The following is a 17,079-nucleotide window of genomic DNA, read 5'->3' as shown; positions in this document are numbered from 1 at the left end:
ATGAAAGACCAAACAAAGTCCACGCCAAAAGAGAGATGTATGAAAGGGACATTATTTACTTAAATTCCCTCCAAATTAAACACAAATGAAATTAAAAACAAAAAGTTAGTTTGGATGTAAAATTTGAGTACGATTTCTAGAAGAAAATCGTTTTTCCGAATTTTTGTGAAGCAAATATCTTTGCTTCTGACATCCAAACGCGCTATAAATGCACGAACGAATCAAAGTGGTGCATGAATTGGCTGCCAAAGCCATCTGAAAAGGTCATTCAGGTCTAACATCTTGTAACAAGGTTCACCAGAGCCATCTGAAAAGGTCTTTGTCAGTTATGATCTCTGCACCATTTTTTTAACAGGAACCTTGTTGGATTATATATTGATTTGATCTTTTAGCCAAATGTGCTTGGGGAAACCTTGTGCAGATTGAGCAGTGAGTCAATGACCATGGAGATAGGTCATGCAGTCACGCGCTATTATTCATTTAATGGCGGAAATTAAAAATTGGACAAATAGCGACAAAAGTCAGGGATGGTATTATATGAATAATAAATGATACATATCTGTATATGCAAAACTATGCAAGTGGCTGCTTCTAACGAATGCAATAGTAAACTAAGGGTCATTGTCTTTCCAGCCCTTGAAGATTGCCCACCGACTTTATTCTACCAGTGAACGGAGCCAGAGAAAAAAATCATCAGGTTCGTTCAACCCACAAATTTTGCAGATTTCAAATGAACAATCAATTATCCGAGCAAAACTTGTGGAATTTGCAAAATGCAGGAGAGCCGAACCAGACAAAGATAGAGCTTAAAAGAGGAGAACCCCAAAACTATCAACACAGCAAGCAAGAAAACAGTCATGCTAACGAGGAATATTCTGAATTCAGCTGACGATTAAAAATAAAAATAAAGATACATTGATTGAATAAATATTCCAATTTGAAGAGTTTTAACTTTTAATGTTGGCTCTTTCGTTTTTCAACTCTTGGAAAGCAAAATGTCAAATTAATATTTTAGGAAGCAAATTCATCAGTAGTTTCAATAGCCAACACTAAAGTTTACCTCGTCATCATCGTTTTTTATAATCATGTATGTGTAGTTCACCCCGAAAGTGATATCACCGTCCGTCATGGAGGTCAGCTACCGCGTTAAAGTAATGTTTGCCATTATTATTAGATTCTTCAGAAAAGTCACAAGCCCCTGTTCAGTTGATACCAACCAACACACATCTTCAGAAAAAAAAAAATTCAAGAATAATATGATACTCTTCTGCAAATGCCTCACATGAATTCCTAATTATGGTATAATTGTTGGGTATTGATATCTACGATCTGATTTAGAATTCTACTGTATTCATTATCCTACCGACATAACAATTTTTCCCTCTTTTCGTATTGTTTAAATAGTCATAGTTGAGGACAGAGATATCAAAAGACATCACTTGTTATGTGAAATGTCATACATGCCTGCCCATACCTGATTCCAAATGATATAGCAATTGAAATAGAAGAAAACGCCTTTTCCACCAAGGAACCCACCTTTTCAACCTAGTTTCAAGAAATGGGGATATATATGGAGAGACTAGAAACTGAAAATTAGTCTACATCATAAGATTTTTTTTCCTTTTCTTCTATCAAGTACAAAAGGATGGGAATTCTCTAACACAAATCATTGACCATATATGTTTAATGTCCACTAGATGGACAGACTAATGGAAACAAAATCCTAATCAGTTTTTAAAACCCCAACAGTTAGTCTAAAATTTGATAGATTGTTGCGTGTTCGTGCTGTTGTGATTCTAAGCTTCCAACAACAACTGGCTTAATTTTTAGAACGATTTTTGATTCTTTATCTCTTGATAGTTTGACCATGTCTGAAGGGGGTGAAAGAAACAAACACACCGAACCGTAATTTCTACTGTGCGCTAAATGAGTCTCTCTGGGAGTAACTTCAAATAGAAGCTTGGATTTACTCAGGTCAACTCATATAAAAATAACGAGCCAAATCAACAATTTGCATAGGTATACAAGACTGAAAGTGCATTTGAATTTTAGTATAACTGCGCAGTTGGATTACTTAAAAGTATGATCTGGATTGAATATAAGATTAGTGTAACAATTTCAATATAACAGACAGGGAGGCAGCTTAAGCAAATTTATAAATTAGAAAAAGAATTAGAACAATCAAATGGAACCTGGTGTTTGGTTCTTCTAGATCTACTTCTGCAAAAAATATCCCCCCTTGCTTTGGTGCTTGCCTGGCTACTTAGTAGTCTCCTGCTTAAATGGAAGTTGACAAGGAGCCATTCGATTTTTTGATTTGTACTGACCAAGCATTTCGGCGACAGTTCTGCAACGACATTCATTACCAGGACGGATTACATCCCCGTAAACAGCCATCTCTACTACATCAAGCTCCTTGTCTGCATCAAGGGAATGCAACATATGCTAAACGGGTGAAAATCAAGTATTACTTCAGTACAGGGTAATTCCCTCAATTAATCTACTGATGGTTGCTTACTGCGGAAGAAGTTAAGTTTACTAGAAAAAGCCTATAATGTCCATGGAACAACAGCACCTTGTTATTCAGAATTCTTGCGTTTAGACACGTATTGCCACTGGTGCTCATGTCAGCCACACATGGACACCGCAATAGCTCTGCTAGCCCTTAAACCCTTATATGTTTTAACTCTTGATAAAGAATGGATGCCCTTATCTTCAATATGAGCCCGAATGTAGCCTAAGAAGAATGTAAATAACATTAAACAAAACTCCCGTGTCCCCTTTTCTAGTGTCTTTCTAGGACGCTATGTCGGCCACCAACACTCGTACATATGTCATCGTTTTTCATAGCCTTACATCTTGCTACTCAACCAAGAATGATCAAGACATAGAGTATGTAAACATTGTAAGTCTTTGCAGAATGCCACTAGTTCCTAGTTCCAACATGAAAATACCCATGGGCGATACAGCGGCCACCAATAACTGTTACAAACCAACACATCCTTTTAGTGTTCAAGTAGACTAACAGAAGCTAACTACCCAGATATCTCAATCAGTTTTCTAGGACTAAAAAAAGGTTCACATAGTCTATCAAAGTTTAAGAGTCTCACTACGATAAGTTCAAAACACCAAGCATCTGATACGTATCACCCAATGCATAAGGCCTGGAAGCAGTCAGTGAACAATGTGCTACAGTCCCACAAAATATCAAAGCCACATTGATGAATACCAAAATTGAAGTACTTACCCGTAAACTTGATATCACAAGAGAATCCCTCCAACTCAGATTTTTCCAACTTGTCATTATCCGATTTATACCTATTCACCCTAGTTTGAAGAATTTGACAATTCTCTACAGTAGATTCTCCACCTGCAGCAAAATCCCAATTTCACTTAAATTCAACTAAATCTTTTTCCAATTACAACCCATTGAAACCAACAAAAATTAGAAAGAGAATATAAAGTGCAGGCGGGTACCTTTGGAGAAAGGGATAATATGATCGTATTCAAAGCATAAACAACCTTGACAATTGCAAAAACGTTTACAAACAATATTGCCAGCAGCATCTTTTCTCCATCTTTCTGGATGACGTCCGATTAATACATCGGCTTTTGCCCAACATAAACTCTTTGCTTTAGCATCAAAAAACCTTGGTCTTTCCTCTTTGTTGTTATTTTTAGTGGGAGATCGACTAGGAGAAGAAGTCGATCTCATCTTTCTTCCTAGTTTCACCCTCTCTGGTTCCTTATTGTATGCTCCTCGGCGTACAGAAAAAATGGTCCTAACTCAGATTTACCTCTGAAAAGAAATCATGTCAACAAGGGGCGGTGGCGCAGTTGGCTAGCGCGTAGGTCTCATAGCTATATAGAGTGATCCTGAGGTCGAGAGTTCGAGCCTCTCTCGCCCCAAATCTTTTTGTTTCTTTAGTTATTCTTTTGCCTTATATTTTCGAGGGTTACTCAAAAAAGATTTTGGAGCTACTAATTTTATACCTGCAGGAAATCCCTAAGTACACCCAAACAACAGCCCTAAGCCTACTTATATTGATGAACAACCTTGGTAGATTACAAACAAAGCTAAGTTCGTGAACTATTTCCTTGTATAAAACTACCGGTTAAGAAAAACTTTTCTAAATATATTATGCATGAAGCATGTGAAAAGTTTGCTTTGAATCACAAAAAAGAAGTATGCAACAAGAGTGTACCATATGGTTTACCAGAGAGCTGTGATTAAATAGTTCTGAAACTACAAGTTTAATTTGTCACAAGATCAAATCAGTTCACGAAGTGTCAAAGCAGTTTGTTGTGAAAAGTCGTTTCGTAACTTTGGAGTTTTGTATTTAACAAATTAGTGAACTGTGCAAAACAGTTTGTGTATTTGAAATTACAAAAAGTAATATCTCAAAATTGACAAGTTTGCGAAATCAAGTCTTAATATTTTTAAGTTCAAGTTCGTGAAATGGTAAAATAATTTGTGAACTTTAAGAACTAACTTGACTACTCCTTATAGCTTAGGATCCTTTTTGCAAAGTTCCTCATTATACTAAAGTCATACGATATGTCTCAGTAGGTAAAATTATAGATAATATGAGTAAATAGGATACTCAGTCTTCACATAACTTTGTTGATGAAGTTTCCGTTGACACCATCTTCAGTTTTCAATCTTCCAGGTCGATTGGTGATTTCTGATACTTAACTACCATGCTCTAATCGTAGTCGGAGATTGACTTTTGTAGACTATGAATCAAGACATAGTTTCGATCAGCTAACATTGACAACAAGCTTGACATACCAAAACTTGTGAGTTTGACCTAGCGATGCTCTAATAAACTACATTGCAAAAAATATCGCAAATCTTGTTCCATGTTATCTTGATTGTTTACTGAAGTTCTCATTATATCTTCTCCACCAAAAGACCCTGCAAACCTGTGACAATTCGTAGTTGTAATGTCAACACACCAAAGTTTTCTTAATTTGATTCACTTCTAAGCCTAATAGTGTTAGAGCATTGCTCGTCCGAACTCACAAGTGTTCCTATCTCAAGCTTGTTGTCAAACTTAGTTGATCAAAACTATATTTTGATTTCTAATCTACATTTAGACAAGTCTAGGATTAGGATTATAAATGTGTAGTTGAGTATCAGACATCACTGCGTTTTACCGTTTGAAGGCGAAGATCAACAAACGACATTTGGAGAACTTCATCGACAAAAGGTATGTTGATTGAACCAACCTATTATTCAACTTTTCACCTTTCTATCTATGAGACTAAGTCGCATGACTAAGTAGACTTTAAAGTATTGCACAATAGAAATTTTGAGTCAAGTTTATCTTGTTAATTATTCTCGAAATATGAATGACTAAGCTTAAGAACATTTGTTAAAAAAATGATGATATTGGTTAAGAAAAATTTATTGTTTATGACCTAAATCATGATTCAAGTTAATCAATTGAAAATAGTCTGGAACAGTGATATGCATCATTGACGTTATTCTGGAATATTTCAAATCAATTATTAGAAGAGATATAGAACTACTATAAATCTGGATACAAGACAACAATTCACATACTGGGGTAACTGTTATTGGTTCGGAGCCATAGTACACGTACCAACGTAACTATAGTTCGGCAACGACCTTTGGTACAATACCCAGTATGGATACCAAAAAGTTCTGTTGACTCGTGAACTCAGGAAGGTACACATACCAAGTATGAATACCAAAATTTCCTAAACTGTTTTTGTCTTAAGTATACATAGAGCAGGTATACATACTATGAAAAAAATAACTCACGAACTGGAAGAAAGTATACGTACCAGTACACATATTTACCCAGTCGAATATTTTCATATACATCATAATTATTTCTATGAGATAATCGGCATTTTAATAACTCTCCAAAACACCTCTAGACATATTTGATCACATTATAACATATGGTTGTGACTCAAGATTAAAGTCTAAAAGTGTTGTATAAAAATGGTTAAGCTTATAGTTCGTTTGGATAGTTTCGGATAACTATTCATGAACAAGTCATTATATACAGTTCGGTTACGGTTCATCTTAACCAGAATGTATATTTGTTGTATTTAACTCAAGTCGAACTTTCATCTAAAAGTGGAAACAGATTGATTGCTTCCAAAGATACCTTAGCTTAAATCTAAAGTAACCTTCGATCTTGAAAGTCTGTAAAAGGAGAACCTCAATCAACTGGGTTTTGTAATGCCTGACACTCTTCTTGTGTGTCCTAGTTGTAAACTAGAGTCGTCCTCTCCTTTAAACCTTTTTAGGTTTAGCGACTAAAAAGACTTCGCTCAGGGATTCGTGAATCCAGGTCCGACTATCTTTGTTGGCTCAACATTAGTTAACCGAAGATAACCATATGAACACTTTCATATCAACCATATTCATCTTAACTATAACTAGTTCAAATGACTCAAATGAAACTAGTTCTAGAGTTGTTCAATTGTTTATATTCTCATAAAAGTATACAAGACACAATTGAAGCAAAATCGATTTTGATTCACTTGAATCAATTCATGAACATTATAGCCACGGTTTGCAAAAGATTGCATTCCTTAATATATAGATGTATTAGTTCATGAACAAACCGATTTTAGAACATAACTTACTCAAGTATGCAAATGGATACGCATACCTAAGCAGCCGGACTTGGACTGTGTTTGCCAGTATGCAAACGGGTACGCATATTGTTGTTTACATCCGAACTCAGTTGAATATAGTGCGCGTACGGGTACGCATACTAAAATTCCCGGACTTCAACTGACTTCGCCAGTACGCATACGGGTATGCATACTATAGCTCCCGGACTTCACCTGACCAACCAGTACGCATACGGGTATGCATATTGGATTGCCGGTCTTGGACTACACATATGCAAGTACGCATACTGTGTTTATATCCAATCATGGTTAATCGTTCTAAACTCCCATTTCAATCACTGAAACATTCTCGGAAGGAGGGAATAGCTGTCTCACACAAACTATTAGCTTCAAAGCAATTTTAAAGTGATCGAATGATCAATGCAAAATATCCGAGTTTACATCAAATAACTGTCTCACACAAATCATGTAAGATGTTACAAGGCGATTTTCACATGATCATCTTTTGACTTTTGTCAAGAACATAAGATGAACTTGGTTAAAGCGAAATCTTACCAACACATATTTTGAGAAACATGTAAGTGAATTAAACTCAACATACCTTTTGTTGATGATAGATGAGTTTTGAGTGATAGATGAGTTCAAGTCTCCACATATGTAACTTTTGTCTCAAATAGGAGATAGAGTAGATAGACTTTTGAGTGATAGATGAGTTCAAGTGTGCACATACCTTTTGTTGATGAAGTTCCAAAATATCCCGTTAGTAGTTCTTCGTCTTCAATCGATGAACGTCGTGAAGTATAATGCTCAACTACACTTTTTATCCTAATCCGAGACTTAGCTATAAGTAGACTAGAAATCAATACTTATAGTTTTGGCAACTAAAGTTGACAAACAAGCTTGAGATAGCAACGCTTGCGAGTTCGACGGAGCAGTGCTCTAACAACGAAAACGTCTATTATATGTCCACTGGTTCACAGACAATAGAGAAAATTATTTTCTTTATTTAGGGTTTACAATATACTCCCATCTTGTTAAGAAAATTTCGGTTCCAGGCCTCCTGTGACAAGAGGAATCACCATAAAGGATGCAGTAGAAGCTGTTAACATCTACCGGTGTGAAGGAATCAAATCATCAAGGAACCAAAATAAAATGTCAACCAGAGACGAAAAAGGTTCTTCCTCAACTTTTCTTTTTATCTATTTGTCAACAAGATAATGATTTTAGGGCTAAAGTGAAGAACTTCGTATCTAAGGGGAATGATTTAAAGTTTCGAATCAATCGCTCTTTGGATGAGATAACTTACTATGAACACTCAGTGGCTCAGTCAAAAAGTACTCTGAGCAAACTGAGGGAAGAACCTAGTAAGTTAACAGACATTTCTGAAGACTTAAAAAAACTAAATGATCCTATCATCAATGAGTTTTTCAATAATGAGAAGGAATTCTCTTCTCAAAATACTAAAAATCTGATGCATATCTAGGAAACTTCCTTTGAGAATTTGTTCTTGAGAATGATAACTAGGGTTTGGTATAGCAAAGATTGTGATATACATAGATATTTATAACGTTTTTTCATCTTGCATGTTTTTAGATTTATTTATTTAAATTCTATAGTTGTTGGAAGATGAACTTGCAGGATGTAATCATTATTGGTTTAATTATTGAAAAAATCTTATGAAATATTTATGCTTTTACGTTTTCGTGAATCAGCCTAATTTTCATATATGCTCAGAAGTTAAATCTATTATGTTTTCATAAACGAAAAATAGAACAAACTCTTTGAGATTTTTCTCGCAGTATTGATCTATTTGTGATCACACTCCGTAAGATTTTCTTATGTTGAGTAAAATCGAGTAAAATTGTCTCTTTGTTCGTAACTGGCCTTGATATTAATTCATGTCAATACTTTGGATACAAATCCTTATGATTTGTTAATGTCCGCCAAAATCCTTCTTTTTCACAAAAATCAAGGTCACTCATGTTGTTCTCTTGGGAATGACATTTAATGGGGGAGAGTTCTTAAATGAACTTGTGCTTAATTGTTATATCTTTGTGGGGAGTGTGGTTGTGGAATTTTGAAGGGGATGCTTGTATCTTTTTAATCTCCTAGGATGAGCGCTAAGTATTTATTACTATGTGATATCATGAAAATAAGTTGATATGAGGAGTCGCATTTTAACTATGTTATTATGTAGTATCTCCATCTTCCTTAAAACTTGAGATATCTTTTGGTTGTATTCATTAAGATCCCGCGATTTTCGTACCTTTGTTAATTTTATTGAAAAAAAGGGGGATAATTATTTAGTAGTTTCATACTACATACATATGGTTTACGGATCATTATATAAGGGGGAGTAAATCATTTAGCAACATGTTTTACCTATTATACAAAAGATGTAAGTATTGATTAAGGGGGAGAAACATATCACCGTAGTATTACTTCAGAGTTGAGATATAATTGAACTTTGGAGAGAAGATAATAATATTATGTTTCTGTATAACGACGATTGAGAATATTTGTTTTTAAAAGTTATTATCGCTATGGAATCAGTTCTTCAACAACAACGATGCTGAGTTGAACACGTTCAGAATCATTGCAACTTGAAATAACGAAGAGTTCAAGGAGAGTTGAAGAAACCAATTAAATCAAGGCATGATGAATCGAGGAGATTTTCGGAGCTTTATTTTGCTGTCCATATGATTAATAGTTTTTCACTAAAATTGACAAAGGGGGAGATTGTTAGAGCATTGCTCAGTCGAACTCACATGTGTTTATATCTCAAGTTTGTTGTCAAATTTAGTTGTCAAAACTACATCTTAATATCTAGTCTACAATTAGTTAAGTCTTGGTCTAAGATAGAGGTAGTTGAGAAACGAACCAGTCATCATTTGCGTTCCACCGTTTGAAAGCGAAGATCAACCGAAGCTTTTGGAAAACTTCATCAACAAAAGGTAAGTGAAGACTGAACCACCTATTTCTCAAGTTATATTTACTTTTCTATCCTTGAGACGTTTGTCGCATAACTAATTAGACTGGCTTGCATAGACAAGAATTTCGAGTCGAGAACTAATTATGTAGTTTATGAATTTCTCGACATATAATGACTAAGCTTAATGAACATTTGTTCATACTTGATCAATTTCGGTGGAGAACAATTTATTTTTCGGAAATCATTATTCAAGTTTATCATTCAAAAATAGCCTGGAACAGTGGTATATGTCATTGATGTTTTTCGAGGTATGTTTCAAATTGATTTAGAGAAATATAGAACTACTATATTCGGAATACAAGACAGTGCTATCAGTCTTACAAACTGAGAAAACTGTTATAAATCAGAAGTCATATTACATGTACTCGTACACGTCGTGGAGTAGCTATATATCGAATTATATATTTGTGTGATACGCATATTCGTATGCACATCATGGGAAAATATGTTTGTTTTGTAATCCGGATAGGTATATATACTCGTATACAAACCATATTGGAACTGTGGTAAGGGAACCGGGTTTAAGTATCCAAACTAGTATGCGAGCAAATATATTTCTATATTCTTGAACCAGTTTAGTAGCTAAACCGGTACGTAAACTGAAAAGGTTCTGTGAACTCCGAAACCGATAAAGTCTTAAGGTTTCCAAACCGGTTCGCAAACTGAAAATTTTCTGTCAACTCCGGAACTCAGTTTTGCACCTAAGTTTGCAAACCGGTACGTGAACTGAAAAATTCATGTCAACTCCGAAACTCAGTTTTGCACCTAAGTTTGCAAACCGGTACGTGAACTGAAAAATTCCTGTCAACTCCGGAACTCGGTTTTGCTCATAAGTTTGCAAACCGGTGCGCGTACCATGACTCGGCCGATTCACGAACGACTCATGTATTTGTACTTTGTGCATTTACCAACTATGTCGATTATGATTCAATTGCGATCAAATTATTTATAATGAGATAATTTGCATTTGATCAATTCTCTGAATACTAGACTCAGTTGATCACATGATTGTGACTCAAGATTAATGTCTTTGTGTTCATGAAAATGAGTGCTAAGCTTTTAAGTTCAAACCGGCTAGTTTCTGCTAACTATGTTGAACATAGTCCTTGTACACGGACGGTTACGGTTTACCAAACTAGAGTGTATATCTTGTTTATGTGAATAAGATTCAAAGCTTTCATCTAACAGTGAATATTGTTTGCCGGGTTCTAAAGCTATCTGATACATGTGTATCTTCCTCTCTCCGGAAACTAGTGATCCTCAAGATGGATTGAGGATAGAATTGTAATTTAGGAGGGATTACTGATTTAAGGAAGTATTCCTATAAAAGGAAAATAAATTCCTAAGAGGTTTGGGAAACCAAACCAAAGTAAGGAAGTATGCCAAGATAAGGAAATACTTCCTAGACAAGGTAATATTCCTAGAAAGGGAAATATACCAAGAAAGGGAATTAATCCTAGATAAGGAAATAGATTCATATAAGGTTTGGAAAACCATTAAAGCTATAAATATTTGTATCATAGCTAAGAAAATCTAGAGTGTGTGGTTTTCCCCTAGAAAAAAAGGTTTAACACGCAACCTAGAGATAAGTTTGTGAGCCAATTTATTATTGTAAAAGCAAGCTTAGCAAAACACTTTAAGGTTGATCCACTGTTTAGAGAGATTGTGAGCGTAAAAAAGAGAGAATTGTAATAATTTTCTTGTCCATAAGATATATTTCTTCGAATATGGTTTCTAGTGTGTTCTGTTTTCTAGTTTTCGTCTATTATTATTCTGAATTCCGCCTTTATAGTAATAGTTACCAAGGTACAGAGATCATACGTATCACTACCTTATCTTAAACCTAAATCAACATATGCTTTGAAGACTATATAAGGGGAACTCTTGGCAACTAGGATCTTTGAATCCTGACGCTACTTTTTAGCGTGTCCTAGTTGTATCTAGAGTCTCACTCTCCAGAAACCCTTTTAGGGTTTAACGACTATCAAAGACTTCATTGGGATTCGTGAAGCAAGGTCCAGTTATCTTTTATCTTGATAACCCTGAGTATCCTGATCTTATTCGATTGTTGATTTATCACTTGAACAAGATAGATATAAATCACAAAGTTCTCTTCGTTTCAACTTTGTGATTCCATAAGTTTTATACTTGTGAGGTGAATAATAATGGCTGCACTTCGGGTTGCATAAGTCCGCATTCTGAGGATAGCTAGACTTTTATCAAATTTCTATCGATTTCCATCACCTTGATCCTACATTTGATTTGATCATCCGTTTCGATTGTAAATAAGGAAATCAATTATATATTCTTAATCTGTGGGAGGAAGATTTGGTTTAAAGTCTTCAATTTAGTTGAAGAAACTCTTAGTTGGTGTGACGTCATCTAAGGGAATCAATTGCCTGGAGTTCTGCAGGGATTCAAGAGGCGTAAGGAGTGCGACTGTACCTGAATCAGTGGGAGACTGAGTTTGGGCTCAACCAAATTCCAGACCGAAGTTAATTGGTAGTGGGCTAGTGTCTGTAGCGGCTTAATACAGTTTGTTTTTCAACATGAACTAGGTCCCGAGGTTTTTATGCATTTGCGGTTTTCTCGTTAACAAAATTTCTAGTGTCTGTGTTATTTCATTTTTCGCATCATATTGTTTTTCCTTATAATTGAAATATCACAGGTTGTGTGTTGATCAATCATAGTAGATATGTCTAAGCTAGTTTGTTGGATACGACTTGATTGATCCTAGAACATTGGTCTTTGTACCTTTAAAGAACTCTTGTTGTGATTAGTTTCACGGATTCAATTCTGTAAACGTTCTAATCACAAGAGAGATAGAGATATAACTCTAAACACTTTCCTTGGTTGAGTTTTAACTCTCGGAGTTGTGTTGAGTTTGTCGATACAGATTGCATACGAAAAAGTTGGTGGTGTATTTTGGAACCCCAAGTGTTTTCAGACTCGAAAGTTGAGATCACAAATCTATAATTGATATTGAATCATCTAATAGATGGTCAAACTAAAATCCTTGAAAAGTAAAAGGTTATTTATTGTAGTAAAAGTATTCTTACAACACTCCTCGAGATTTATATTGCAAGATATAATCTTAATCGTTGGATGAGTCAAGATTTACACCTGATAGATGAATTCTAGACCGTTTAGATGACTCACAATTTTCCTCGTGATGCGTTCTTGGTGATGAAAAGTTTCCAGCTCAGCTCTTCAATGATCTTGGTTTTTTAAATACTTTTTTGATGAATGAGGAAAGGGGGGGGGGGTAACTGCAAGGACACTATGATGCCTCAATGAGTGAGAGCTCTAAGCAGGTTTTACTGGAGATAATAGGATTCGAAAATGTGTACCTTTCTAGTTGAAATTCCTCCTCTATTTATAGGTTGTAGAGGGTATGCATCTAGTGTACCTAGACCAAATGTGAAAAAGCGGGGGTCTAACACCACCACCCAATATTTCGCTTAGCAATCTGTATGGACAAACTCGAATATACTTTTAAGAGAATCAACAAGACTCAATCAATTAAAAGTATATCAACGAGTTTATCTCTCTCTCTTTATTTGATTTATTCAAGCAAGAACTGCGAGTTCTAACCAAATGCAAGGAATAACTTGGATGGTACCAAAGACCAATATCCAAGGATCAATCAATGACAATCAACAACCAAAGGTTGGATTACTCTATTTGATGATATAATGCACAACCTGTATTATTTCAATTAAAGATAAAACAATATAATGCGGAAATTAAAATAACACAGACACCAGAAATTTTGTTAACGAGGAAACCGCAAATGCAGAAAAACCCCGGGACCTAGTACAGATTGAACACACACTGTATTAAGCCGCTACAGACACTAGCCTACTCCAAGCTAACTTCGGACTGGACTGTAGTTGAACCCCAATCAATATCCCACTGACCCAAGGTACAGTTATGCTCCTACGCCTCTGATATCAGCAGGATACCACGCACTTGATTCCCTTAGCTGATCTCACCCAAAACTAAGAGTTGCTACGACCCAAAATCGCAGGCTTTGACTATAAACAAATCTGTCTCACACAGACAAGTCTATCAAAGGATCAATCTGTCTCCCACAGATAAACCCTAAAGGTTTTGTTCCGTCTTTTGATAATAATCAAGGTGAACAGGAACCAATTGATAATCCGGTCTTATATTTCCGAAGAACATCCTAGAGTTATCAATCACCTCACAACAATCTTAATCGTATGGTAGCGAAACAAGATGTTGCGGAATCACAAACAATGAGACGAAGATGTTTGTGATTACTTTTTATATCTTGCCTATCGGAGATATCAATCTCAAGCCAATCAATCTGATTGTACTCGTACTATAGAAGATGCAAGATCAGATCACACAACTACGATAAAAGTAGTATCGGTCTGGCTTCACAATCCCAATGAAGTCTTTAAGTCGTTAACCTGGTTTTAGAAGAAGAAAACCAAAGGTTAAAGGAGAATCGACTCTAGCACGCAAACTAGTATCACATGTAAGGTGTGGGGATTAGTTTTGCACAATACTAGATGTCTCCTTTATATAGTCTTTCAAATCAGGGTTTGCAATCAATGTTAGCTTAGTAACAAAGCATTCAATATTCACCGTTAGATGAAAACCTGATTTAGATTCAAGATAATATTTCTCAACCATTAGATCGAAAACTTAGCTTGTAACACACACTTGACAATGCAAGCTTCTAGGTTTGTTAACCATACCCAAACGTATGCACTTATTGGTTCAACAATAGTTAACCAAAAGGTTAGCCATATGAGCATTTCATATCAACCACGTTCTTCTTTACCATAACTAGTTCAAACGACTTCGAATGAACTAGTTATAAAGTTTTTCAATTGCAAGAAAATCTTATGTACTACACAAGACACAACTGAAGCAAAGATGATTTGATTCACTTGAATCGGTTCATGAACTTTTATAGTCATGGTTTGTAAACTGCATTCCTTAGTCTTTTTAAGTTTAAGTTCAGAAATCATCTTTAGATATATAACCTTCTCAAGTTCGCAGACTAGGTTCGCGGACTTAAGTTACCGGGCAGAGTTTACAAACTCCAGCAGAAATTCTCCGGAATGAGAACTTCGCCGGTTCGCGGACTTAGCTTCACGCAAGTAGTTTGTCAACTCCAGCAGAAATTATCGGGTTTGAGAACTTCGGGAGTTCGCGGACTTGGCTCACGCCATTCTTCCGGTTCTCTTGATCAACAAAGTTCGCAAACTTTGGTTCAAGGAATAGGACTTATACATAAATGTGTTTCCACAAAAATTCTTATGTCCACCATTGGTTATGTAATCTAAACTCTTATTTCAATCATTGAAACATTCTTAGAGGACGTTATATAGTTGTTACATCATTTCTCTTCAAATCAATTTTCAAGATGATTGAAACATATCATGAATTTCGTCACATGGTAAAGATAAAATTGATCGAAGAGAAAATCTTACCAACAAATATTTCGAGATATAGATAGGCGAGGTATACTCGGATCGAAATACCAAATGTGTATAATCAAAGTCTATATATATAGCATACGACTTCTTGTCTCAAAGAGTAGGAGATAGAGTAGATAGACTTTTGAGTGATAGATAAGTTCAAGTCTTCACATACCTTTTTGTCGAGAAGTTCCACCGGTTCCTTGAGTAGTTTTTCTACTTGTATGATGAATCACCATGAAGTCCTTGAGCTCAACTACACTTTCTATCCTAGTCCGAGACTTAGCTATAATAGACTAGAAATCAAGACTTATAGTTTTGATCACTAACATTGACAAACATTCTTGAGATAGCAACGCATGCGAGTTCGACCGAGCAATGCTCTAATAATATACCCCTTTGTCAATTTTAGTCACAAAACTATCAATACATATGGAATACAAAAAAAGATAAAGAAACTTTAGTAGCTCCTATTCCACATGTCTAATCTTCAACGTTCCTCGAAATCTTCCTCACTTTCAAGTACTCCAATGATCCCAGAGGTTGTAAGTTTAGCATCACCGTTGTTGAAGATCCGTAGCTATAAAAATGAGAAATCATCGGTCTCGATCATTGTTATATAGTGTCATAGTATTATTACACAGTGTCAAAGTCCAATTGTATCACAACTTCAACAATAATACTATGGTGATATGTATCACTCCCTCTTAGTCAATACTCCATCTCACATGGAAACCACTCCCCCTTACACAATGATCCGAAAACCATATGTATTTGTAGTGTGAACTACATATTAATTCTCCCCCTTTTTGTCAATAAAATTGGCAAAGGTACAAGAACAGGATCATCATGAAATTTCCGAGAGAGACATTTCATGACAAAAGGAAAAAATACATACCAACTAATTTAGATGCAATCATAAAGCCGAAGCTAAATGCATTCATCACGGAGTTTAAAGATACAAGATAACCACACCCCTGAAGATATGACCATTAAGCACAAGTTCAAAAGAACTCTCCCCCATTGGATGTCATTCCCGAAAGAACAACAAGAGCGAACTTAATTTCAAATGAAAAGAAGGATTTTTTTGGACACCAAAAACCATGAGAACGATTTTCTATATCCAAAGAACCCAATCAAATTAATCACAAGTAAACCCATGATTAATTTAATCAGAATACACAATCAAATTAAAAAAAAGAGGTGATCAATACAATTGATTATGCTCAACATGAGAGAACTTATGGAGACACGAAAATACTCAACTAGATTAATTACAAGAGAACCCATAATTAATCTAATTGGAATACACAACCAAACTAATCACAAAAGTAATCAATTTAATTTTCATTTGTTTTGCTCGACATAAGAAAAACTTACGGAGCAATAACTAAATAACCAAATAAGATGATTAATTTAGTTCAATATGCTCGACATAACATATCTCACGGAACACCAACTAAGCTAATAAATTCAACTTGGTTGTATAGTGCTCAACATAATATGCATTACGGAGCCTCACAGTAATACATAAAATATGGATCAGGGATGATCAATACTGCGGAATACCCAAGGATTCATTCTATCTTCAATCACTATTTTCATAACGACAATTAATAAACATAATCCTTGAAAACAAAAGATTTTAACCTATATTCCATCAAATGTTTGAAAATATAGGCTTAACTTTTGTATTTGTCAAAAGTCTATTCATTCTTTTACTAGTACGTGAATACCGAACACGAACGACTTTACTTTTGACAAAGTATGGGAGAAACATAGTTCACGGACGTAAACACCAATATTCCATAAGAAATTGCAATATATCAAATCATAAAGATTAATACTACAAAAACATCATCCTCCAAATATTTTTAGAATTTAAAACCAATTAAACCTAAAAAAGAAGAACAAGAAGATGAAAAATAATAGCTATGTGTAGTCACAATCATTGCTATTCAAAGCACTAGTTATTCTTCCAACTAAAATCAGATTTCTGTGACCACT

At 35.2% G+C, this 17,079-nt stretch overlaps 1 protein-coding gene and 1 non-coding gene across 4 annotated transcripts; one reads left to right on the top strand and one right to left on the bottom strand.

Annotated features, from left to right (window-relative positions):
- Window positions 1–892: 892 nt before the first annotated feature.
- Window positions 893–3,797, bottom strand: LOC113275878. 3 transcript variants are annotated; one of them, XR_003323808.1, is made up of 4 exons: window positions 3,478–3,783; window positions 3,248–3,370; window positions 2,193–2,420; window positions 893–1,198 (listed from the first exon to the last, which is right to left on the bottom strand). XR_003323808.1 is itself a non-coding variant. In XM_026525455.1 (4 exons), exons 1-4 carry the CDS (start codon window positions 3,713–3,715, stop codon window positions 2,881–2,883), a joined length of 489 nt encoding a protein of 162 aa, XP_026381240.1. In that variant the 5' UTR covers window positions 3,716–3,797; the 3' UTR covers window positions 2,278–2,880. The 3 variants fall into 3 exon arrangements, 2 of the variants coding, with proteins under 2 accessions (XP_026381239.1, XP_026381240.1); XM_026525455.1 differs by lacking the exon at window positions 893–1,198 and adding an exon at window positions 3,111–3,136 and having other exon boundaries at window positions 2,278–2,982; window positions 3,478–3,797; XM_026525454.1 differs by lacking the exon at window positions 893–1,198 and having other exon boundaries at window positions 2,047–2,420.
- A 25-nt stretch (window positions 3,798–3,822) lies between these two features.
- On the top strand, window positions 3,823–3,909 carry TRNAM-CAU. The gene is given in 2 exon segments: window positions 3,823–3,860; window positions 3,874–3,909. It is a non-coding gene; the product is annotated as a tRNA-Met (tRNA).
- The last annotated feature ends 13,170 nt before the right edge of the window (window positions 3,910–17,079 follow it).

Source organism: Papaver somniferum, chromosome 4 (assembly GCF_003573695.1).
Source record: "Papaver somniferum cultivar HN1 chromosome 4, ASM357369v1, whole genome shotgun sequence".
In the NCBI taxonomy this organism is placed as follows: Eukaryota; Viridiplantae; Streptophyta; class Magnoliopsida; order Ranunculales; family Papaveraceae; genus Papaver; species Papaver somniferum.
This window is presented reverse-complemented; position numbering and strand designations above follow the sequence as displayed.